General features: G+C 41.0%; 1 protein-coding gene across 9 annotated transcripts in view; it reads left to right on the top strand.

The window, feature by feature from the left end:
* The window catches only part of PTPRM (protein tyrosine phosphatase receptor type M), a 766,944-nt gene that overhangs the window by 516,940 nt on the left and 225,637 nt on the right, over window positions 1-24,367 (top strand). For 5 of the 9 annotated variants that reach the window (XM_032777089.2, XM_032777088.2, XM_032777086.2 and 2 more), the window contains one exon: window positions 15,988-16,120. In XM_032777089.2, coding sequence (XP_032632980.1) covers window positions 15,988-16,120 — 133 coding nt within the window. Of the gene's footprint in view, window positions 1-15,987; window positions 16,121-22,985; window positions 23,016-24,367 lie in introns of all 9 variants that reach the window. The other 4 variants (XM_032777081.2, XM_032777080.2, XM_032777087.2 and 1 more) reach the window with 1 other exon arrangement.

The raw sequence follows: 24,367 nt of genomic DNA, 5'->3' as shown, positions 1-24,367 counted from the left end.
TGGACCATAGAAGGAATGGGTGCGGTTCCTCTGGACTAAAGTCGATTCCTTTCTTTCACAGGTGAATTTGGGATGATACATTTTTTCCCCAAGAAGTCATGTAGGCAAGTGCTCCAAGTTGAGGGAGGATTAAATATACCTAGACTATCCTTGAGAGGTGTTTGTCTAATCTATTTTTAAAAACCTCCAGTGATGGGATTCCGTAACTTCCCTGAGTAACCTATTCCAGCACTTAACTGTCCTTATAGTTAAAAAGTTTTTCCTACCTAAATCTCGCTAGCTGCAGATTAAGCCCATTACTTCTTGTCCTACCCTCTGTGAACATGGAGAATAATTGATCACTGTCCTCTTTATAACAATCTTTTACATATTTGAAAATTGTTAACAAGTCCCCCCTCAACCTTCTCTACACTATACATGTTCAGTTCTTTCAACCTTTCCTCATTTTGTTTTCTAAATCTCTTATCATTTTTTTTGTTCTTCTCTGGACTGTCTCCCATTTGTTCATATCTTTCTTAACATGATGTAGTTGAACACTTTACTGTGCCTTGGAGCAGGGCCCCTTGTACACAGAATAGGGCCAAATTCCACAGCAACAACTCCAGTGTTTCTCAACAACATTAACTTATTTTATTATCATGAAATATCCTCTCCTCTAGTCCCCCGTGCCTTTGCTGTCTCACAAACTCATACAACTATGGCACACAGGTGAAAATGCTAATTGATGTACAATTTGTCTTTTCTTCTTGAGGATAGAATGTTTTCCCACAGGCAACTCAGCTACCTAGGCCTTGGTTCTTGTGATGTTGCCCAGGTAGTTTAGTCTAGATTAATCTCCCCATATGTTTCAGGTAAGTGAGGAGCTTGTAGCTCGCTGCAACGACACATCTCCCTTCTCCAGGTCCCAGGCCAACCTTCTGCACCAGTCTGCACTTCTGGTTTCCCCATTCCATGAGTGCATGCTGGACTCCAGCTCTGGTGGGAGCCTGCAGTGTGATAAAATTAACTTTTCATCTGGAGAAAGCTGGACCGCAAGAGGCAGGCAGGGTGACAAGAAACAAAATGGCTAGCTACAACAAACTGGCAAAGTTTATGGGAAAATTGAAGAATTCCATAGTATCTTGGTAAAATGCCAAATTCCATTGCTTACAGAATCTAAGTCCCTAGGGCAAGACCCTGACTGAAATAAGTAGGGCAGTTTACACCTCTTAGAGTTATTGTTTCAAGCTCCCAACAGACTCACTTGGACATCACGATGACAGTTTGCAGGGTGTTGGTGTTTGAGTGGTTATCTTTGCAATCGAAAGAAACATTTATTTCTAATGAAAGCTCAGATTCTAGACTACCCTTCTATGGAAGGAGGTGAAATCCATGGCAAATAATGTGGCAGTGGAATCATGGAATACAAGTGACCTGGCATTTGGAGCATGAATGAGAGCTAGCTACCAAAGTCTAAAGTGATGGAAGTGGATTGTCATAGTCTCCTGTTGCCGTTCCGTGAGTCCCCTTGATTGGAGGCATGATCTCACCATACAACTCATGTGATTGCAATTCATGGGGTCTTGTTAGACTTCTGCTGCACTTAGATGACCAGATAGCAGTTGTGAACCCAACTGCTTCTTTGCATATGCAGTTGGCCAAGAGGCTTTTACCTTTTATTTCTGATATAGACTTTGCTACTATAAACCATGTTTTTGTCACTGTGGGATTAGAGTCCTGTAGTGTGCTCTGCAATGGCTGACACTTTTTGGCCATGTCCACCCAAGAAAAAAGATATGTTTTATCACATGATAAAATGCACTTTTTTCCCTTGGCCTTTAAAGCCTGTAAAATTATTTGAAAATTTAAGCTTGTGGAGAATGGGGCTTCCTTCTTTTCAGCAAGTTAACTGTACAAGAGCACAGCATTACAGCTCTATGCTCTGCAGTGACTGCTTATTAGTTTACTGGTATAGGTTAGGGTATTGATTATGACCCGCGAATCCCTAATGATCTACAGTCTGGCTACATGAGAGACAAGATCTCCCTCCTTATACCCCTTATTTCCAGCACAGGGGAGAGTTTGGGACTATTTTATCACCTTGTGAAGAAAGGAATCTTTAATTTTTGTTACTTTCTTGTTGATAAAAGGAGCTATTGGAAAGTAATCTCTTTCCATGAGGAAAGGGGCACAATTGTAGGGCATTTTGTGTTTGCTTTCTTTTCCACCCTGTCCTAAGATTTGGCAACTGTAAACCAAGAAGTGGGTCAGAGATTCTAGTACAAGGGGAGTTTTAGCAAGAGTGGAATAAGTTCTTTTTGTTGGTGCTTTGTTGTGTGGCTGGTTGTTTGGGGAATAGTCAGGGTTGATTTAGATTGAGGGGCTGTTTTAATTTTCTTCCTTTTCTTTTTTTGTTTTAGTGGATTGACTTTTTAAAATTATGTGTAGGCCCCTGAAGTTTTAAGGAGAGGCTTTAAAAAAAAAAGCCCCGTGACAGGCAGTAAAGCTAATCACGGGAGTGTAGATCAGGGTGAGGCCAAGGGATGCAGATCATGTTGGCAGCTGGGTTTGATTATGACAGCTATGAATGTTATTTCTCATGTTTACCAAAAGTATAAATGTTTAAAAAACAAACAAACCCTACTTTGTGCTCACATGCGCTAAAATGAATCACCTAAAAGTGAGTTTACAATTACAACCAAATTGAAAATCAAACAGATTAGACATATCCATCAGTGACACTTTTGCATTTCTTTTCGTGCTGTTCTCCATTCTTTTTTTTATGTCTTTGCACCAGTGAGGAATGTCATAAACAAAGTTAATTATTCATAATTAGTATTAGGAAGCATGCTGTTATTTTGATAAGCCTTTTCTGATAGACTCCTTCTACTTAGGGACTCTGAATTTAATTGTATCACATGACTCACACCTTTATTCAGGGTCTGTTCATAAGACATATTTTCACGAGTGTATGTGCACACACACATGCCCCAGCATGACTTTTACTAAAGTACAAAGCGCTGTTAATGAAGGAAAGACAACTGAGCATCAGTATATAGTGTAAAATAATCACAAATAAAGAGCAAATACTCTGTCATGAAAATTAGGGCCCTGTTCTCCCTACACAGTGTGTGAGTAACTCACCAAAACAAAAAAGATCGAATGGGAGTTATGTTATAGGGAGAGAAAATCAGGCTACAGAGATTTCAGCACGGACAGTTGACTAAACAAAACACAAAGACACATTTCCTGCCAAGCAGAGAATACCATGTACAACTGAGCATTTGACAAGGGAACAACAATGCAGAAAGGGGAATACTGTAAAAAAAAAATAGACCTTAAGCCAGTGAGTTTACAAAACTAATGTATTCAAGACATGAGCTAGAAAGGGGTAGAAAATTGATCAAAACCACCTTCTTTCACAAATTATACCCTGCCCAGGGTCTATCAACACCTCATAACTTCAACCATAGGGACAAAAAAGCAGTATATTTTTCAAAGAAGAAATAAGGATGTTGATGTGAAAGCAACCAATGAAGTGTGTTGGGGGCTTTCTACTGTTGCTGGAATTCTGATGTGAGTAATGAAACAAAGACTTTTGTGAGCAGAATACCTGCTGGTTAACAGATGAGGACTGAATGTCAGTTGTTTACAGTACAAACAGACTAGCTGGGGTGATAATTCATTTAATCTACACATTTGTATGTCTTTTGGATCTTCTCCAGTACAATCTAAAATCTTGGCATCTGAACCAAAAATTAAACTCAAATAGAAAGTGCTTTGGACTTGCTTGTTGTATCCTTGTAGCAGTGCCTCTTCTGCCACCGACTTAGAAATTAGAGCTCAATCATTCATTCTCACGAAAAAACCCATATGAGGGGGAAAACTGGCATGGAGTTTTCTAGCCAATATCCTCTCAAGGAGGGAGTTAGTTTTTTTATCAGTCCATGGAAAAGAGTTGGCCTCCTAAGAATGTGGATTCCAAGGTTCAACAGGGATCCCTACTCTGTGGGTCTCTTTGCATTCACAAGGAGGACCTACCTCTCTACAATGCTTTTTTTCCCTTTCAGCAGCATAGCTCAGTCAGGAGAAAGCTATTGATATGCTTTTATATTTTATCATAGCCTGACTTTCTACAACCAACCGCAAAGTTACCTAGTTGTCTGGTTTTCCCACAAGCATCTTCACTTTCCTGCCCTCTTCCATAAAGACACTGCCCTGTACTCCTTCAGGCTCCTCCTTAAGACCTACAGTAATGCTTACAGACGTGCCAAGTCATAACAGCTAGCTGGATAGGCAGAAGGAATTATTTATACCCATTGTGCACTGTGTCAATATATTTTCTTATAATTGTTTCCCTCCCTCTTCCACTTCTTCTGATAGTTTGTGACATTCACTTTGTTACAGCTTGTCTTACTTAGACTGAACCTCTTTGGGGTGAAGGCTTGTTTTGCTCTGTGTTTGAATTGTTCCTAGCACAATGGAGTTCCCAATCTGATTTGGAGTTTCTAGGTGCTACTCAAATATCAATTGTAGTAATAATACCTTCCCCACCTACTCTTATGCTTTGCTGTGTCCTTGGAAGCTTTGGGGGTCTTTAAAGCCAAATTTTCTGATCTTTTCAATCTTGTTGCTATCAGGGCCGTAGCAACAAAGAACGTGGCCCCCTCCGAACATATGGCCGGGGCCCCTTACCGAAAAAGTCAACGGCATATTGCGATGACTTTGCCGCGTCTGAGATCACAAGATTCCAAGTGTGAGCTCCACATGGTACATACAAGGCACGGTCATTTATTTCTAGCATGCGGGCTTGAACTCCTTTATTCTTTCCTCTCATATTTGCACCGTTATCATAAGCTTGGCCTCTCATGTCAGCAATGTCTATTCCTAAGTTGTTTGCCTTTTCAAGAAACGCTTGCAATAAGCCCTCGCCAGTTGTATCATGAACATTAAGAAAACCAACAAACGCTTCACGAATATTGACACCATCTCCACCGTTGCATTCATTTTTTTTTTGCCACTTTTAGGGGCCTCCTTCCTTGCGGGGCCCCCTCCGGTCGGAGGGTACGGAGGGCGCTCGCTACGCCTCTGGTTGCTATGTGGCAGTGAGAGTAGAGCCTTTGGAATGGATAATCAAAGGCAGCACCACATGTCTGTGCCTCCCATTTTGCATGATTCCAACAGCCTAATCATAATGCAGCTGTCACACGGGGGTATAACATTTCATTTCCCTGACCTGCTCTGTAAAATGAGTTAAAGGTAGGTGTTGAAAACTGATAATACTTGGATCATGCTGCCTGCATAATAATTTGATTGCATGTCTCAAAAGAGTATGAAATCTTGTAGGTGTGATTATTAATTTTTCCCTAGGGAGAAGCAGATGGACATTTACCAGGTTCTGTGTAACACAGGTCAATAGTTAAAGAAAAAAAAATCATGGGCTGGTTAATAACAGGAAAAGTAAATTTCATTGGAGATTGAGATGGTCTAGACTACCTGTGTTGTTATCTAGGAGGTGTTTAAACGTATCCATTACATCAGTCGAAGTAACACCTGTAAATGAAATTTAGCTGGAAAAAACTTGGAAATGACTTATTGAGCAAGTACGGTTAGAGACTATAAAGCTGCAAAGTAGAAGTAAAGAGACACCCAATTGGTCAGCCTTGAGTGGGAAATAAAGTGGAGATCAACCTGCTTTAGTTAAAGGAAGGGATTATTTGTTGATGTAAATAAACAGCAGAAAAATCGTACAGGTTTTGAATGAATTGTTTTAGTCAGAATAACTGAAGTTGTTTTGTGCGGTTGTTGTTTTTAATCCCATTTCTTTGTTGTACTTGTTTGTAAGTATGACTGGTCATTGGGATAGGATTTTTTTAATGATTGCTTATTCATTTACAGTGACCCAGTTATCTCTCTTAGTAGACATTTCATAAAAATCCCCAAACAAGCAAGTTCAAGCTTTATTAATTTAAAACAAACATAAGGTGTTCTCTCTTGCTCGCTCTCTCTCTCGCTCTAATGTTGTTTTGATTTTGTCTGGTGGAGGAGTCCTTTATTATTCAAGAAAATTATCAAATTTGACAAGCAAATTCAAACCAGTGTACATTCTATTTAAAAGAATTAGATTATATTTTTAAGTTCATTCAAGCAATTTTCTTAACTCTAATTTTAATAAAGCGTGATTAATACACTACTTATTTACCCTTACTTTACAAGCAAGAGGCTATTATTGTTTATCATTATTTTTTAACCACCAGCATTGTGCTTGTCTCCTTACAGACCACAGGGAATGAGGCAGCTCCTGCCTAAGTAGATAAGCAAAATTATTCAGACACAAAGGGGCAAATCCTTCTCAGAGCACCTAGACAGAGTAACTCAGCTGGGCCCTGGGAACTCTGTTGGGGGAAAGAGAGAGGAATTTTCCACCAATTTCTTCAAGCCATGGAGCAGTCACAGGATTATTTTGCTGGAGTTAATTCAAGAATTAAAAGTAGCTGAGCCACTAAGTAATAGTGACCATAATATTATTAGGTTCAACATCCTAAAGGGAAATAAGATACCAAAAAGTGACACTAGACTTGATAAAGGGAGACTTTAATAAAATGAAGAGGCTAGTCAAAAAGGCCCTAGAGTCAAAAGTAAATGAAGTAAAATCCTTACAGGTGGCAAAGTTTGAGAGGTTATTTGAACCAAATAGAGATCTTTCAAAATCTGGAAATCTAACCCCAGTGAAACCAGTAAACAGAAGGCAATATGTAAAAGGGAAAGTAAGAGGGATAAGATGGATTTTGAAGAAGAAATGGATTTTAAAACAACCATGAAATTCTTTTAATAGATCAGAACCAGGAAGCCTGGGAAAGAAACTTACTGGGTTCACTGGATCACCAAGGGAGAAGTTAAGGAATAAAAGAACATTGCTCACAAGCTAAATGATTTATTTGCATCAGTCTCCACCACAAAGGATGTTAAGGGATATACCTATACCACACTTTTCTGGTAATAAAAAATGAGGTACTATCACAGATTGAGATGTCAGAAGAAATTGATCAAGCTGATTGATAATTTAAAAAGTAATAAGTCACCAGACCCAGATGCTATAAATCTAAGAGTTCTGAAGGAGATTAGGTATGAAGTGGGTGAGCAGCTAACAAAAATATGCCATCTCTCATTAAAAACACCTATGATACTGGAGAATTTGAAGGTAGCAGATCTTGTAAATATATTTTTAAAAGGCTCCATGGGAGATCTGGGCAATTACAAACTAGTAAACCTTATATCTGTACCTGCCAAATTGGTTAAAACTGTAATAAAAATAGTGTAATACAATGCCAGGACTGTTAGATCATGATATAACAGAGTATAACCAGCCCAGGTTCTGAAAAGGAAAATCATGTCTCACGAACTTCTTAGGATTTGGTGTACTTCTTGATTAAATAAAGGCTACAAGAGAACCAGCTGATGTGATGTTTTAGATTTTAAATAGGCTATTGGCAAAGTCTCTCACAAGAGGCTACTAAAGAAACTAATAGTCATGGGGTGAGAAACAAAGTATTGTCATGAATCGGAAATTGATTAAGAGACAGGAAACAGAGTAGGAATAAAAAGGCAATTTTCATCAGGGCAAATGGATAGCAGTGGGGTACCTCGAAGTTCCATGGTAGATCAGTGGTTGCTGAATATATCTATTAATTCCCTGGCAGGATGAGTGAGCAATAAGGTAGTAAAATTTTTAGATGACACAAAGTTATTTAGGTTAGTCGTGTCTAGGTAAGATTATGAGGAACTTCAGAGGGACAGGACAAAACAAAACTTAAGTGAACGGGCAGCAGCATGATTGATGAAGTTCAGAGTTGATAAATGCAAAGTAAATGCACATTGGAGAGAAAAATCTGAACTATTCACAAACCTGACATATCTTGGTGAAGACCTCTGCTCAATGTGCAGCTATGGTCAAAAAAAGCAAATGAGATATTAGGAACGGGATGGAAAATAATTCGGAAAATAGATAATTCCCTTATAAATCAATGGTTCAGCCCTATATAGAATAGTGAACTCTTCGCTAAAAGGATCCAAAATGAAAGGGGGTTCAAAGAAGGGTGACAAGAATTGATTGGGATAGTTGACCTTAGAGAGGTGAGAAGGAGCATGATAAAGGTATATACAATAATGAATGGTGTATATAAGGTAAAACAGGAGTTTCTGTTCCCCCTGTAACATAACACAGGAACAATGGGACATTCAATGAAATTGAGAAGTGGGGAAGTCAAAACTGATAAAAGGAGTACTTTTTCACTCAAAATGTGAATTAGACCAAGCACTTATTCCCACGTGTTGTCACTGACTCTAAGAACAAAGTAATGGGTCAAAGAGGGATTGGACAATTATAGGGGTAACAAGTATATCCAGATTTAGAATAGCTCATGCTTAAAGAGTTTAGAAAGGGATATAAAACATTATGCTTCAGGGTTTAAACCAATAGGATGAAGCCATGGGGGGGGGCAGTTCTATTCCACATCTGCCTTCTGAAGGGGTTTCTTGCACCTTCCTCTGAAGCATCTGATGCTAACGACTGAGATAGGACACTGGACTAGATGAACCATTGTCTGAACTACTATGGCAATTCCTATGTCCATATGTCCCTACTCTAGCCTCTGGAGCTCCCATATCCCTTCTCCATGTGTGAAAAGCTCCATGTGTGAGCTAGAGGATCTGTATGATGGTGGATCCTCCTCCTAACTGTTCAACCCCGAAAAGCAGCCATGCAGAGAATGCAATTAACCCTAAAAGAGATGATCTCCATGACAGGCAGAATATGTGCATGCTTTTAATGGCCTCTTGGCTTTCTTCCCTTCTTTGCACATTGTAACCCATAGTGGTTCCATTATGTTGAGGGCCCTGTTCAGTTGTGGAGGGAGGTAATACATGTTGAGAAAAGCATGTTGGATTGTGCAGAGCTCTACCTTAGAGTGTAGCAAGAGTTTATTTTATATCTTTTTACTGGTAGCCTTGTGCTTTTATTATTCTGTTGAATTAACACTGCTAGCTTTCATAGAAGGAAGGAAATTATAAAGAATGATTTTAGTTGAGAAGATAGTCATCTTACACACTAGAAGATGGTGAGTGTTCCAGTCATACTAGGCAGTGCGGAGGAGAGCACAAAGATGAGAATGTAAGAAGGATTGTTTGAAAGCTTAGATCAGGGGTCTCAAACTCAATTTACTTTAGGGCCAGTGCCAGTCCTCAAATCCTCCAGCAGGCCAATAATGTCACTGAAGATGGTGTTCAGAAAACATTTATACTGTATTTTTTATTTCCAATTTCTTAGAAATAATAAAACTGTCATACAACTTTATACAATTCTTCACCTGCTAGAGAGTTTTTAGTATTTGCCAGACACCTGGCAACGCTTCAGTTCTGTCAGTTTGTTGATGTTTGGCCTCAGTGACTGAGTAGTTGAAACCTTCAGGATTGCAGCAAGGTGTGCATCAGATAGTTGTGTTTGGTATTTTGACTTGTATCTATTCATTGTGGGAAAAAAGTGACTCTGCTTCCATGGCTGACTCTGCCTGGTGACTAGTGATGGTATCTTTCTCCCTCTCCCCCAGCCAATGGAAGCTGCAGGGGGCAGTGCCTGCAGCAGACATTGCTGGCATCTTGTCTGCGTGCGTGTCTCATAGACTCATAGACTCATAGGTCAGAAGGGACCAATATGATCATCTAGTCTGACCTCCTGCACAAGGCAGGCCACAAAACCCTACCCATACACATTTATAACAACCCCGAACCCATGACTGAACTTATCAAGCTTAGTCTTAAAGCCAGATAAGTCTTTTGCCCCCACTACTTCCCTCGGAAGGCCGTTCCAGAACTTCACTCCCCTAATGGTTAGAAACCTTCGTCTAATTTCAAGTCTAAACTTCCTAATATCCAGTTTGTACCCATTCGTCCTCGTGCCTACATTAGTACTAAACTTAAATAATTCCTCTCCCTCCCTAACGTTAATCCCCTGATATATTTATATAGAGCAAGCATATCCCCCCGGAGCCTTCTTTTGGCCAGGCTAAACAAGCCAAGCTCTTTGAGTCTCCTTTCATAAGGCAGATTTTCCATTCCTCGGATCATCCTAGTAGCCCGTCTCTGAACCTGTTCCAGTTTGAATTCATCCTTCTTAAACATGGACACCAGAACTGCACACAATTTCCAGGTGGGGTCTCACCAGCGCCGTATATAACGGCACTAACACCTCCTTCTCCTTGCTGGAAATACCTCGCCTGATGCATCCTAAAACCGCATTTGCTTTTTTAACAGCCATATCACATTGGCGGCTCATAGTCATCCTGCTATCAACCAATACCCCAAGGTCCTTCTCCTCCTCCGTCGTTTCCAACTGATGCGTCCCCAACGTATATCTAAAATTCTTATTATTAATCCCTAAGTGCATGACCTTGCACTTTTCACTATTATATTTCATCCTATTACTATTACTCCAGTGTACAAGGTGGTCCAGATCTTCCTGAATAGTATCCCGGTCCTTCTCCGTGTTAGCAATACCCCCCAGCTTCGTGTCATCCGCAAACTTTATTAACACATTCCCGCTCTTTGTGCCAAGGTCAGTAATAAATAGGTTAAATAAGATCGGTCCCAAAACCGATCCTTGAGGGACTCCGCTAGTAACCTCCTTCCAGCCTGACAGTTCACCCTTCAGTACGACCCGCTGGAGTCTCCCCTTTAACCAGTTCCTTATCCACCTTACAACTTTCATATTCATCCCCATCTTTTCCAATTTAACTAACAGTTCCCATGCGGAACCGTGTCAAACGCCTTACTGAAATCGAGGTAAATTAGATCTACCGCATTTCCTTTGTCTAAGTAATCCGTCACCTTCTCAAAGAAGGAGATCAGGTTGGTTTGGCACGATCTACCTTTAGTAAATCCATGTTGCAATTCGTCCCAATTACCATTGACCTCAATGTCCTTAACTACTTTCTCCCTTAAAATTTTTTCCAAGACCTTACACACGACAGACGTCAAGCTAACAGGCTATAATTACCCGGATCACTTTTATTCCCTTTCTTAAAAATAGGAACTACGTTAGCAATTCTCCAGTCGTACGGCACAACCCCCGAGTTTACCGATTGCTTAAAAATTCTCGCTAACGGGCTCGCAATTTCACGCGCCAGTTCCTTTAATATCCTCGGGTGGAGATTGTCCGGTCCCTCCGATTTTGTCCCATTAAGCTGTTCAAGTTTGGCCTCTACCTCAGATGCGGTAATATCCACCTCCATATCCACATTCCCGTTTGTCATCCCTCCATCGTCCCTAAACTCCTCACTAGTCTTATTAAAGACCGAGGCAAAGTACTTATTTAGATATTGGGCCATGCCTAGGTTATCCTTAACCTCCGTTCCATCCTCAGTGTATAGCGGCCCCACTTCTTCTTTCTTTGTTTTCTTCTTATTTATGTGGCGTAGAACCTTTTACTATTGGTTTTGATTCCCTTTGCAAGGTCCAGTTCTACGCGGCTTTTAGCCTTCCTCACTTTATCCCTACACGTTCTGACCTCACTAAGGTAGCTTCCCTTGCTAATCCCGCCTTTCTTCCACCCCTGTAAGCTTTCTGCTTTTTCCTAATCCCTCTCTGAGTTGCTTGCTCATCCAGCTTGGCCTACAACTCCTGCCCATGGTTTTTTTCCCCTTTCTTGGGATGCAGGCTTCCGACAGTTTCCGCAGCTGCGACTTAAGTAATTCCAGGCCTCCTCCGCATTTAAATCCACAAGTTCCTCCGTCCAATCCACTTCCCTAACTAATTTCCTTAACTCTTTAAAATTAGCCCTCGAGAAGTCGAAAACCCTAATCCCAGATCTACGTTTGTTTATCCTTCCATCTAATTTGAATTGAATCAGCTCATGATCACTCGAACCAAGGTTGTCCCCTACCACCATTTCTTCTACGAGGTCCTCACTACTCACCAAAACCAAATCTAAAATGGCATCCCCTCTCGTAGGTACTTCAACTACTTGATGAAGAAATCCATCCGCTATCACATCCAGAAAAATCTGACCCCTATTATTCTTGCAAGCACTCGTCCTCCAGTCTATATCCGGGAAGTTGAAGTCTCCCATAATCACACATTTCCCCTTAGTGTTTACTTCATTAAAGACATTAAAGAGGTCTCTATCCATATCCAAATCAGATCCCGGCGGTCTGTAGCACACCCCAAGCACTATCTCAGGGGAAGCTCTAGTAGCTTTTTTACCCAGCGTGATTTTTACCCAGACAGACTCCGTCTTATCTATTCCATCACTTCTTATTTCATTACAGTTCACCCATCATTGATGTACAAGGCTACTCCACCACCTTTGCCTTTCTTCCTGTCTTTTCTAAACAGCACATAGCCTTCAATACCCGTACTCCAGTCATGAGTACTATTCCACCAGGTTTCTGTTATCCCTATAATATCCGGTTTCACTTCCTGCACCAGTAGCTCCAGTTCCTCCATCTTGTTACCTAGGCTCCTCGCATTAGTGTACAGACATTTTAATTTTTGACGTTTGGTCGTCAGTGACATTCTTTCCCCCGTCGTGCACAGACTTTCTACCACCAGCATCACCCGTTAGGCTAGTTTCAACTCCGCTTTTCCTCCTTGGGTCAATTCTTCGGTCCACAAGGGTATCCCCTCTCACTTTGTTTACTTCCCTCTCCAGGTTAAATTCCGGCGTGGAGATCTCCTGAACATCTCCCAACCATCTCCCCCAACTTCCTAGTTTAAAGCTCTCTTAATGAGGTCGGCGAGCCTCCATCCTAGAAGTCTATTTCCCTCCTTGCTTAGATGAAGTCCATCCCGAGCGAACAGTCGTCTGTCCGTAAATGCTTCCCAATGACCGTACATCCCAAAGCCCTCCTTATAGCACCACTGCCTGAGCCATCTGTTAATCATCATAATCTTGTCGCTCCTTCGTCGCCCCGCTCTAGGAACCGGCAGAATCCCACTGAAGATCACCTGAGCCTCGATTTCCTTGAGCGTCTTCCCCAGTCTGACATAGTCCTCCTTGATACAGTCCAGCGAGTGACTAGCCGTATCATTCGTTCCACATGAAGGACAATCAACGGATTCTTTCCCGCTCCCGCTAGGATCCTTTTCAGCCTCAGGTCCACATCCTGTACCTTAGCCCCCGGCAGACAGCACACCCTTCTGTTCTCCCGATCAGGTCTAGTTACAGGCCTGTCTATTCTTCTCAGTAAAGAGTCTCCAATCACGTAGACTTGCCTTTTCCTGGCGACAGTGTGATTCTCCGGTCTATCCCCCGCACCAGCTGGCCGCAAGCCCTCTCGATTCGTCTTCGCCCTCGCAATCCTCCTAGGGCTCATACTGGGTGTCGCCTCCATTGACTCCTCCCCTCCTTCTGCAGGACTAGCCGCTCGCCTCTTTTTCCTCGCCCTCTCTCCTTCAGCGAGCACCTGCTGTGCTCCATCTTCATTTTCCAACTCACCAAACCTGTTCCTGAGTTCTATTTCTCCGTCGCTGGCCCGTCTTTTCCTCTGCCTGGTTCTCCTAGTCACATGCTTCCACCTTCCACTTTCCTCACCCAGCAGCTCCTCAGAATTCTTTGGTCCTGCTTCCATCTGCTCGTCTGAGCTTATCCCCTGTGCCTCATCATGTCTGTCTTCCATCATCTGCTCAAACCCCCTTCTAAACTCAGCCAGAGTTTCCACCTGCATCTCCAGTCCTCTTATCTTTTCTTCCAGCAGCTCTATCAGGCGGCACTTCATGCAGACAAAACTCCTTTCAGGTGCCCCCTCCAGGACCATGTACATGCCACAGCTACCGCATCCGGTCATCCTCAGTGTGTCTCTGCCTGCTGCCTCTGTCTCATCATGCCCTTCCAACTCTGTGCCTGGCAGTTCAAGCCTCACACCGCACCACGGGACACCAACAAGGCCTGGGCTGCTGGCAGACCCCTGCCCCTTCCCTCTTCTGGCTTGTTGGTTTCTCTGCTTTAGTCTCCTCTGGAACCTCCCCCTGGAAACTCCCACTGAAACTCCCCTGTTAGCAGTCCTGTTCGCTGGCTCCTGTGCCGCTGCAGCTGTCTGTGTCTCCTCCGCAGGCTGCAGTGGGGAGGGTCTCGGGCCGCAGATGGCCTATGGGCTGGGACTTTGAGACCTCTGGCTTAGATCTTGCTATTGTTTCAATTCTCATTTCCCCTTGCTATAAACTCCATATCTTCCCTTGTCATTTATATCACTCTTGATTCAGTGTTTCCCACCTGCCATTTTCAGCTCAACAGCTGTTTTCTGCATTAAGAAGGTACAGTAGGTGTCTTCTAAGTACCTACCACACTTTGCGTGCTGTATAAATTATAATAGGAAGATTTTTTTAAAGAAATCCCTCATATGATACAGTGGAATTAAAAATAGTATTGTTTAGAGCAAAATTTTATGTATATCTGTTACAGAAAATATAAAGCCTGATTCCGCTATCGTTACGCATACTGAGTTTTACTAGTTCAGGCTCCCATTTGTTTCAGTGGGACTATTTCATAGTAAGATATTAGCTTTAGTAAACATGGTTGAATTGGGCCCATAGATAGTAAATATCTCTAGCGCATTATGTTTACAGTACACCTTGGCCAGAATTTTCAAACAAGCTTAGCACCCACAGTTGGTTCCAAATATTCAGAAGGGCTCAGCTCACATTTAGGCACCAGTAAAAGTGGCCAGATTGTCTCATCCGATTCACTAAGCTCTTTCCAAAATCTGGTCCATGAGTGTCTCAACGGGAACTGCTGGATGCTGACCACGTGTGAAAATCTGGCCGTGATCGTGGGAGAGGAGCAGAGGAAAATTTGGCCCCAGGTAAAATCCTCGCCTTAGCCATTTTTCATAAAAAGGCAAATAAAAGGACAAGTAGACAACAACTGTGCCTTTAAGTGCCCCTAATGAAACCAGGAGACTGTGAAGGGAATGCTAGTTCTATAATATTATAGTTTAATTGCATTTTACCTCCCCTGCTTTCCCCATCCAAAAAAAAAGCTGTAATAAGAAAACTGATAAATAAATTCCTATTTCTAGGACTAGCTGACCACTTTGTAAAGGTGATATGGTGCCTCAAATGATAAATATGTGACATTTTGATTTTAAAAAGTATAAGTTCTCAAAAAATATGTATTCAGTTTAGTGAATTGAACATTATGTCCTTAACGTTTTTCATCCTGAACTCATTTAGTGGAGGAAATGGATATTTCATCAGACATGGGTTTGACGTTCCATCACATTTTACAGTAAACAATACAAATGGTGGGTTTTTTTAAATGGGAAAGCTGGAAACACTAAGACAGTAGCTGCTGCAAGGCACCGGTTATCTCATTTAAACAGATATTAAATGTGGGTGCCAGTGGTATGATCATCAGCTGCTTCCCACTTTGTGAATAAATTGCTTAGAAGGAGTCTTTTGCCTACCAGATGTGACCTAGATTTAGATTTCCAAAGGCAAAAAAAAAAGGTCTATTGTACAAAAAAACAATTGCTGGTAAAACGCGTGGTAAATGAGCTTATCTCACTTTTCCAGGTGTTTAAGCTAATATGTTATGGACTTACTGCTTCATTTATGAAAAATAATTAAGGAAGATGTTCCAGCAAGTCAAATTAGGATAAAGGCTTAGGATAGTTATTGTGGTGTTAGCAAGTTTTTAAATGGCAGAAAGAACAGAGAGCCAACACAGATAATAAAAATACAGAAAATTGTGTGTGTGAAGAGGGTCTTATAAAAGGGTCAGGCGTGGGTGTAGTATCCATCTTGTGTTGTGGTTTAGCAAAATATTGCAGAACAATATGAACAATTACATTCCTTCCAGTGCATATGAGACCAGTTTTAAAAAAAAAAAAAAATCAAAGCATTGCTGTCTGTCGGCTCTGATAAGGCTTATTACTATGTATGTTAAATGTAACAGGAGAACAAAGTGTAATGTGTTTAATCTCCCCCCCCCCCCTTTTAAATCCACTACCTTCATAGGAGCTGCTACTCGAAAACCAGATCCAGAGCCAGAGAAGGAGACAGACCATACTGTTAAAATCGCTGGAGTCATTGCAGGCATCTTGCTGTTCGTTATTATATTTCTGGGGGTTGTGTTGGTAATGAAGAAAAGGTGAGCAGTTAATATATGTTTTCTATGTGCATATTTGTGTCAGAGCATCTCCTACAGCAGTTTTCAGTGTGATTCAGGTAAATGTATCCAGCCACCTTGATGCCCTTTACTACAGAGTTAAGGAAATGCTGCTTATTTTCTCTGAAGCCTTGTGGCATTTTGTAAACTGTGCTATATGAATTTTTCATCTTGCAGCACTTTTTTATGAATTAAGGTTTGTGCCTTTGTTATCAAAGAAAAACAACTGAAGGTTAATGATTCTAGCATTGTACATATTACTACTGCATGATGGGCCCAAATAATGTAAGAACAGTATGTCTGTCCCAGAAGAGCAAGCCTCGTCTCTATGCAGCAGCTCAGCTGAAAGTTTGATATTATATGATTCCCCGCAGAAATCTGAGAAAGTTGCCCATCTTGAATATAAAAGAAATGCTCAGTCTAAATAGAAAGGGAATGAGGGAGCTGAGATGAATTGTGGTATGGATTAAGTCTATATTGTTCTGTGCAGATTTCATTCCATGAAAACAAATGAAAATGGTTCTCTTGGAAAGATGCTGGATGTTTCCAAAAGTAGGTTTAGCACACATGCATTTCGGTTTTGTGCTTTGGACATCATTAGAAAACTGCTATAGCAATAGAGGTAGCTGCCTCTGTTTTAAATGGAGAAACCTACTTCCTTTCTGAATACCATCACAGTGTAAAGGGGTGAGGAAGGGAGAAAACTGGAAGTTTCTAGCAGCTAGGACATTGAAAGGCTGTTGCCTATGTTGCGAGAATTTCAGTAGTAAGTTGAATCAAGGTTTGGCCATCTATTCTGAGGTATGAATGAGTTTGCAGCCCTGGTGTTCAGGTTGGGGGTAGCTGAAGGAGTGGATGAGTAGGGTTTGGCAGCTTGAAGAGGGGTTGGACTACAAATGTTTGTCCTTTGAGTGCTCATCTCTTACCCTTTTCTTCCAATCTACCTCCACTTCCCTGGAATCTACTCTAACTTCCCTGGATCTCCTCTCTGACCTCCCAATCACAGTCCAGTGTTCCCTTCTCTAAAGAAAATTCAGGCCCACTTGTACTGGCCCTCGTCTACTGCTTGCAGGCTGGCGATTGAACTGTGTGTGTACCAGTAGTGTGTAATAGGTCTAGACTTTTTCCAAACCTGAAGCACATTGAGCAATTGGCGATAGTGCCAGGCTTGGAGCAACTCAGATGCACATTTAAATAGCTGGCAGGCAGGTCGTGCACTGGGGCACAACACAGAACCAGCTGGGCCCCAGTTTTCTTTAAGATAGAGGAGGGGGCAGTGGAGGGAAGAAGAGTGTCCTGGAAAGGGAATTGTGAGCTCCCCCAGTGGACAGGGAAGTGACCACTACAAGAACTAGACGAGGCACCATCACAGATCAGAAAGGAAATTTGAGTCCATTCTAAATAGTATCTGGGACACTGGAGCAGTCTTGCAAAACCCAGACATTCCCAGTAAATTCCTGGGTTTATAATCCTATGTAGCAAGAATAAAATCTTTTCTGAAAGGTAGTACCTTCTCCTCCCATACATTTTCTTTTAATTCTTTGCTGCAATCATACTTTCCATTTTAACTATAAAAAATGAGGCCCAAAAGCCCCTCCCTGGAGCCAGACATAATGCTGGCATGCAGTGATTAAGGCTCTCCACATTGCTTTGCCAGTCCTGCATCACTTAATCCTGGCCTACATGCAACACCCTTCTTAGTCCAGTTCTGAGCCTCTCCTGAGCCCAGATTGCCATTTTTTAACAAATTGTGCCAAAGTGTAGAGTAATTCCAGTTAAGAGAGAGACTCCTGCAAAGACTCTTCTTGCCTCCCAGGGAAGGGTGCCCAGGAGCAAAGGAAGGGTTGCTTTTATGTCCTGCTCCCTCCACAGTCTTTCTCCAAGCAGGCAAATGTTGGTCCCTCAGCTGCTCCAGTGGTTGTTGCTTTGCTGAGGCCTTTTATAAGCCAATCCCTGGGCAATGAGGAGGCTCCAGCCCCATGTAGTTGGTGGCAGGTGTGGGTAGGGCACTTGGTTTTCTTCCCCCTCTCCCCATTGACATCATTTGGAACAAATGTTCTTAGTGATTGAGACAAATCTACTAGTGATTAAACGGAAACCACTAAGGCCTATTTACAGTAACCGTGTCCAGGAACTCTGTTACAAAATGTTGTCCCTTGACATGGTTAGAACACCGTTCTACCTTGTAGTGTAGATGGGATTTATGGATAACTAATTTTTAACCATTTTCCTGAACCACACTGCAGGCTTGAACAGAGACTGTAGAGTACAGTTAGGACTCATCTATATTACAAGATGTCGCCAGCTTTTAACCAGATATAGGGATGATTGTGTTTTTGCCAGGTCTCCAAACATATAGTTGTAGCATGGACAGGCCCTGAAATAAAATTTGAACCAGTTATTCAGTAGAGTATCAATTGACTATGCGACTTAGGGTCCCTATGTTTCACCTAGGTTCAGTTACTGTGTACATATTATGCATTCGAAGAGAATTTATAATTGTTTTGCAAGCTAAGTACAATTGTAATGTAAGGGCGATATCAGTACGTCATAAGTTTTATGGTACTTCAACTACTTCTGAGTGAAACAAGCTTATCAATATTGTATTATGTGATGATTATACTTGATAATTGGGCATCAGTTACTTCAACGGAAGTTTTAACTGAGTAAGGAATTCACTTAATCCTGCGTCAAAAAATATTACCTTGCATTTCTGTGGAACTTTGCATCCGAGAACCCCAAAAGCACTTCATAACCCTATATTAATTAAATCTCCCAATGCTCCTCTAAAGTGGTTCTTAAATATTATTCTCATTTTATAAACTGAGGCACAGAGAAATTAAGTGACCTACCCAAGGGCATATAAGGAATCTGCGGCAAAGCTAAGAATAGTGCCTAGACTTTTGTCTCCTAGTTTGATGCGCCAACCACTAAACCCTTCTTCCAGCATAAAGATGCTGGTTGCTCTAATGACTACTACAAAGTGTGGAGGGACCTGGATCGTGACTGCGATATCAATTTACAGTGATGTCCGCAAAATCAGAATCAGGCCTGTGGAGTGGCCTGCTCTCAAATATGATCTGTCTGTCTCACTTAAGACTTCGTCCAAAGCCCATTGAAGTCCATAGGAGTCTTTCCATTGACTTGAATGGAATTTGAATCTAACCTTCATTGCACAGTTTCAAGCAACTTACCCAATCTCCCCCTGCCTCCAACATTCCTGCATTGAAAATTGCAGGACCTCATTGACAACTACATACATAAAGAAAGTTTTGCTTTCACTGGCAAATTATGAAAAAAGACAATGGAATGAAAGTGATAGCAATATTCCTGTAATGTTTGGTAAACAGTAATAATCAATAGGAGTGCTTTCCAAAATTATATTAAGGATCTTGGATAATAGCGGGGAGGGATGGATGGATAGATAAAAGGCATAATTCAATCTACTATGTTGTCTATCTGTTCTTTTCTTTTTTAAATTATTGTTATTTCCAAAAAGTATGGAGGTTGAAAACTTAGATTTAATGGGAGAGGTTTGCTCAAGGATGTGTTTATTTGGGATGCAGCAGTTCCAGTTTGTGGTACCATCTTGTTGCTGCTGTGGGAGTGTAGTAAACCAGTGGCTATTAATATTTGATTGGATCAGAAACTGCCTCAGTTCTTCTCAACAAAAAAGAATTGTTTTCTTGTGTGCTTCTTTTGTTTCCACTCTGAGATGCATATACATCTGAGCCTTCTAATAGTTTCTAATGTCTGTATCTGTTTAAATGGGTAAGGAATGCTTAGTGCTACTCTGGAATGCCCTTTCCACTCTCTGGTGCTGAACTTGCAGTGCACTAGTCCAGGGGTTCTCAGCCTTTTTCTTTCTGAGCCCTCTTCCCCGCCCCCAACATGCAATAAAAACTCCACAGCCCACCTGTGCCACAACAACTGTTTTTCTGCATATAAAAGCCAGGGCTGGTGTTAGGGGGTAGCAAGCAGGGCAATTACCCAGGCCCCATACCATAAGGGGCAACACAAAGCTCAATTGCTCAGGCTTCAGCTTCAGCCCCAGGTGGTGGGGCTTGGGGCCCTGGGTTACAGTCCCACATGGCAGGGCTTTGGCTTTCTGCCTTGGGCCCTAGCGAGTCTAATACCAGCCATGCTTGGTGGACCCCCTGAAACTTGCTCATGGTCCCCTGGGAGCTGCGGACCCCTGGTTGAAAACAACTGCACTAGTCCATTCCCTTGATGTAGCTCAGATTGTTCTAATTTCCACCAGCTGCCAACATTTCCCAGCAGTCAGTATGGAAACAAGGGATAACTCAGGTCAAGGGGAGGACCCAACCAAACCCTCCTTTCCCTTTGCCATGCCCTCTATGCCAGCTGCAGAATAGGGGTGGCGCGGAAGCCACTATACTAACTATGCCACTTGGGTTAACCTCCACTTATAAAACATGCCAACGGACCTATCCACATATATCAAAAGTAAAATGGAACTCAGTTGTTAAGGGTGCATTTCTAAAACTGAGATTTTTCCAAAGCATGGACAGTGTCATTTCTAAATGATCTAATGTTTTTGTAAGTCTTAGTTTTCTATTTCTTAAATTACCCACGTTTAGAACATTATATTTTTATAACATTTTCTCTTTGCGGCACCTCAGAATTATTGGGGATTTAAAACTTCAGAATCTAATTTTCAAGGAGTCTCATCTTCTAAAACCTCTTGCTCATATTATAAGAACTCAATATAAAAATAACTTGAACATGAGACATTTAATTTTTCTCCTATTATATCAAATTGTAATTTGATGTATTCACACAAATTAAAGCACCTGAGTTTTCAACATTTTTTAAACAGAATAATTTATCTCAATAACATGTTTGGCAGAATTATGCGTACAAGCACCAGCCGTGCTGCACTGATTAATTATATTTATTGTTGTTTCTAAAATTGCTATACATCTTTTAGATGTATGAGAACATTTGTACTAATTACATTAAATCTCTGTCACGGCAACATATGGTAAGGAATAGGGTTTGCGGTGTCATGAGATTCTAAATGGGAGCTAGAGAATGAATAATTTCTGAAAAGAGAAGGGAAAAAAAAGATAATTATGATTACACCGCATACCAAAACAACCTCCTCCCAACACAATATAAGTAAACAGAACCGTTTTCATACAGCCCAGTCCTGCACCCTTCCTGCAGGCACTGAATTTAGTAGCAGATATACCTGACTAAGAAGTGCAGGATTTTATCCATAGCCTTCCTGTTACCATATTCTTGGTTCTCTTTTTAAATCCAGTTTTAACAGGTGTGCATTTTGCAAATGTGCCACATATGATTAAATATTCAATACCAGCCTTTTGTGTTTAAACAATACTGTTAAGTATCAGAAAAATGGGAATAAAAACTGGAAAATATTTCTGAAGGCATCTTCAAACAAAGAAGATGAGAGAAAATGTGATGAAAGCCTAGTTTTCAAAGGAATGCCTGCAGCATGTAGCCTAAGGCAAGTTAGCATTTGTGGTAGTCCTTTGCTAGGCCTGTTTACAAGTTTTTGCCATAGTCAAAGCACTGTATCTGGGTGCTGTGAGAATTACAGATGCCTACCCAGTTTATTTCAGTCTTTTATCTTGCCAGTACATTAACATTATTTGTAGCTATGGCGAGGCGATGGTTATTGGAGAATAAGCTTCTTTTTAATTAGAATCAATATTTTGAGTCTGAGCAGGGTGAAATTCATCCCTTTGTGGAGGGCTTTGTCCATCCCTGCTTTCAGAAGCCTTGATTGGGGAGGGAGAGCGGTGCAGCAGCAGGTGGCGCAGCTGGGCAGGAGGCCCTGTGCACTCTGCCCACTGCAGGAGGGAGTTCCTCACTGGCTCTGAATGTAGAGTGGAGGGAATCATTGTGAGGGAGCTCAGGTGGGAAAGAGTGCTGGATCCATGCTTATATGGATGAAGAGGCTTGGGATCCAAGTGGCCTTTTGTAGTATCCCCAGAAGCAGAAATAGTAGAGGTGCAGGATTCTGCCCACAGTCTGGGGAAGGATTCTGTCTTCACACCACCAGTAAATCTCCACTGTGATCCCTGAATATAATCCTTTTACTTGGAGAAGGAGTGAATTTCACTCTTTGTGAAGTAATATAGCCAAGGTTATAAAAGTAATTCTGACACAAAGGGGCAAGGAAGTTATTTCATTTTTCTTCTGCAATGAAATGCCTAATGAAAAGTGGAATCATACTCTGACAGTTTATTTGGCTTTCTGGAAACGAGCTTTGGGTGACAAGCTAGGCTAATCATATCCATGGTAGGCTAAATTTTAATGTCTCTAAGGAATGAGAGCAACTAGAAAGAGCCTCCAAAAAAAACTCCACAGTACTCTGCCGGGAAGAGAAGCTACTTTATAAGCATTCTAAGACTTTTCATTCCTAAACTTCTAACTAATGCAGTAGAGATGCCATGTCCTTCCTAAACCAGTTAATACAATGTGAAATAAAAGCATGTTTAGCACCTTACGTGTGTGTGTGTGTATATCTGTGTATGTATTATATGATGTATATAATACATAACTATTAGGTATCTAATATGTTACTTAGCTGTTACTCTTATTTTAAACTGTCTAATTTAACATTTCAGTGAGGTATTATGTATTTGATTGCTTAAAAGTTTTATGTAGATTTATGTCATATCTGAAATGGACAGATATTGCATGATGTGCCTGAGATGCATTTGTACTACCTTTCATTTGTGTCACCACTTCTGGTCTCAGTTCATCTTGATTTTTCATACATTAATATTTGGCTTTTCTTTCCTTCCATTTCATCTTTTCCACCACTGCCTAAATCCTTCCACCATCATGGCAGAAGAAGCTATCACTCCTACACTTATTACCTGTAAGTAACTTCTTTGTGCATCATCAGAGACATGCTTTCTGCCATGTTGTTCCATGCGTGCATAGTGAATCCTAATGATGGAACTTCCTTGTGAAACTCAAACACTTTGAAGTTTTACAGTGCTAAAAACAACATGGTTAATAATTTCATGTCATTTTTACCAATTTGACATTTTCTTATGGTTTTCTTTGCCTCATACTGTGTTTTTCAGTATTTTTTAATACAATAATGTAATTATTTTTTTAAATTGAAAAATAATGGTAGGCATCATAAATCTCACTGGCATTTTACAAATATTTTTGGAAGACAAATTATTTTTAGGACTGATGTAGAGTTTTCCTTCTCATTTGTCCTGGTCAAAATATTACGATGTTTGGACATGTGTACAAGGATTTGCATCCATTTGCTCTGCAGATTTTCCTTTTATTTCATAAATAAAGATGGTGTTTAAATGTCATGAGTCGCCATTCTTTGAGTGGATCTAAAAGGCACAACACTGATTTAAAAGGAAGTATATGAGCTTCAGGAAGTATATGGGCCTGAAGAAAAATAGTTTTCTGTATATAAAGAAATCAAGTGTTTTGATGCAGTCTTTAATAGTGTAATCACATAATACTTTTTTTTCCACAGGACCCCTGTTTCATTTATTGCACCCAATGAATTGTGAATGAGATAAGGTTGTGCAGTGGATGAGGCTATGGCCTGTAGGAATCTTGCCTCATTCTCAGCAGAGGTTGGAAGGTGTATGTATCGTTTGAACCAGAAGGCAGTTGGATGGTCTGGTTATTAAGGCATAGGTTAAGACTCAGGAGATTGAATTCTATCCATAGATCTGTCACAGACTTCCTGTGTGATCCTGGGCAAGTTGCTTAAACCATCATTTTTGGAGACTGTCAATAAATCTCTGTTTTTCAGGTACCCAATTTGAGACATGTGGGGCCTGATTTTCAAAAGTGCTCAACACTCAGCGCTCAGATTGAAATTAAGTACCCAACTCGGCACTTTTGAAAAAAGCCTTAGGTGTCTGAAGCTGGGCACTCACTGAAGCCCCCAGAATTAGTGGACTCTTTAGCAAATTTTGGCCTAAATTTCTCTCTGCCTCAGCTCTTGATCTCAATCTCTAAAATGGGAATAAAAAAAATACTTTCTATCTCACAGGAGAATTTTGAAAATAAATGTGGAAGTATTTGTAAGATATTCAGATATTACAGAGATGAGCATGTCATAAGTAGATAGGTAAGGGTTAATTTTCTTTTACCTGTAAGGGGTGGACAGGGGGGAATCAAGCACCTGACCAGAGGACCAATCAGGGAACTGGATTTTTTTTAAAGTCTGGGAGGGAAAGGAACTAG

The sequence above is a fragment of the Chelonoidis abingdonii genome, chromosome 2, assembly GCF_003597395.2.
Source record: "Chelonoidis abingdonii isolate Lonesome George chromosome 2, CheloAbing_2.0, whole genome shotgun sequence".
NCBI classification, from domain to species: Eukaryota; Metazoa; Chordata; order Testudines; family Testudinidae; genus Chelonoidis; species Chelonoidis abingdonii.
This window is presented reverse-complemented; position numbering and strand designations above follow the sequence as displayed.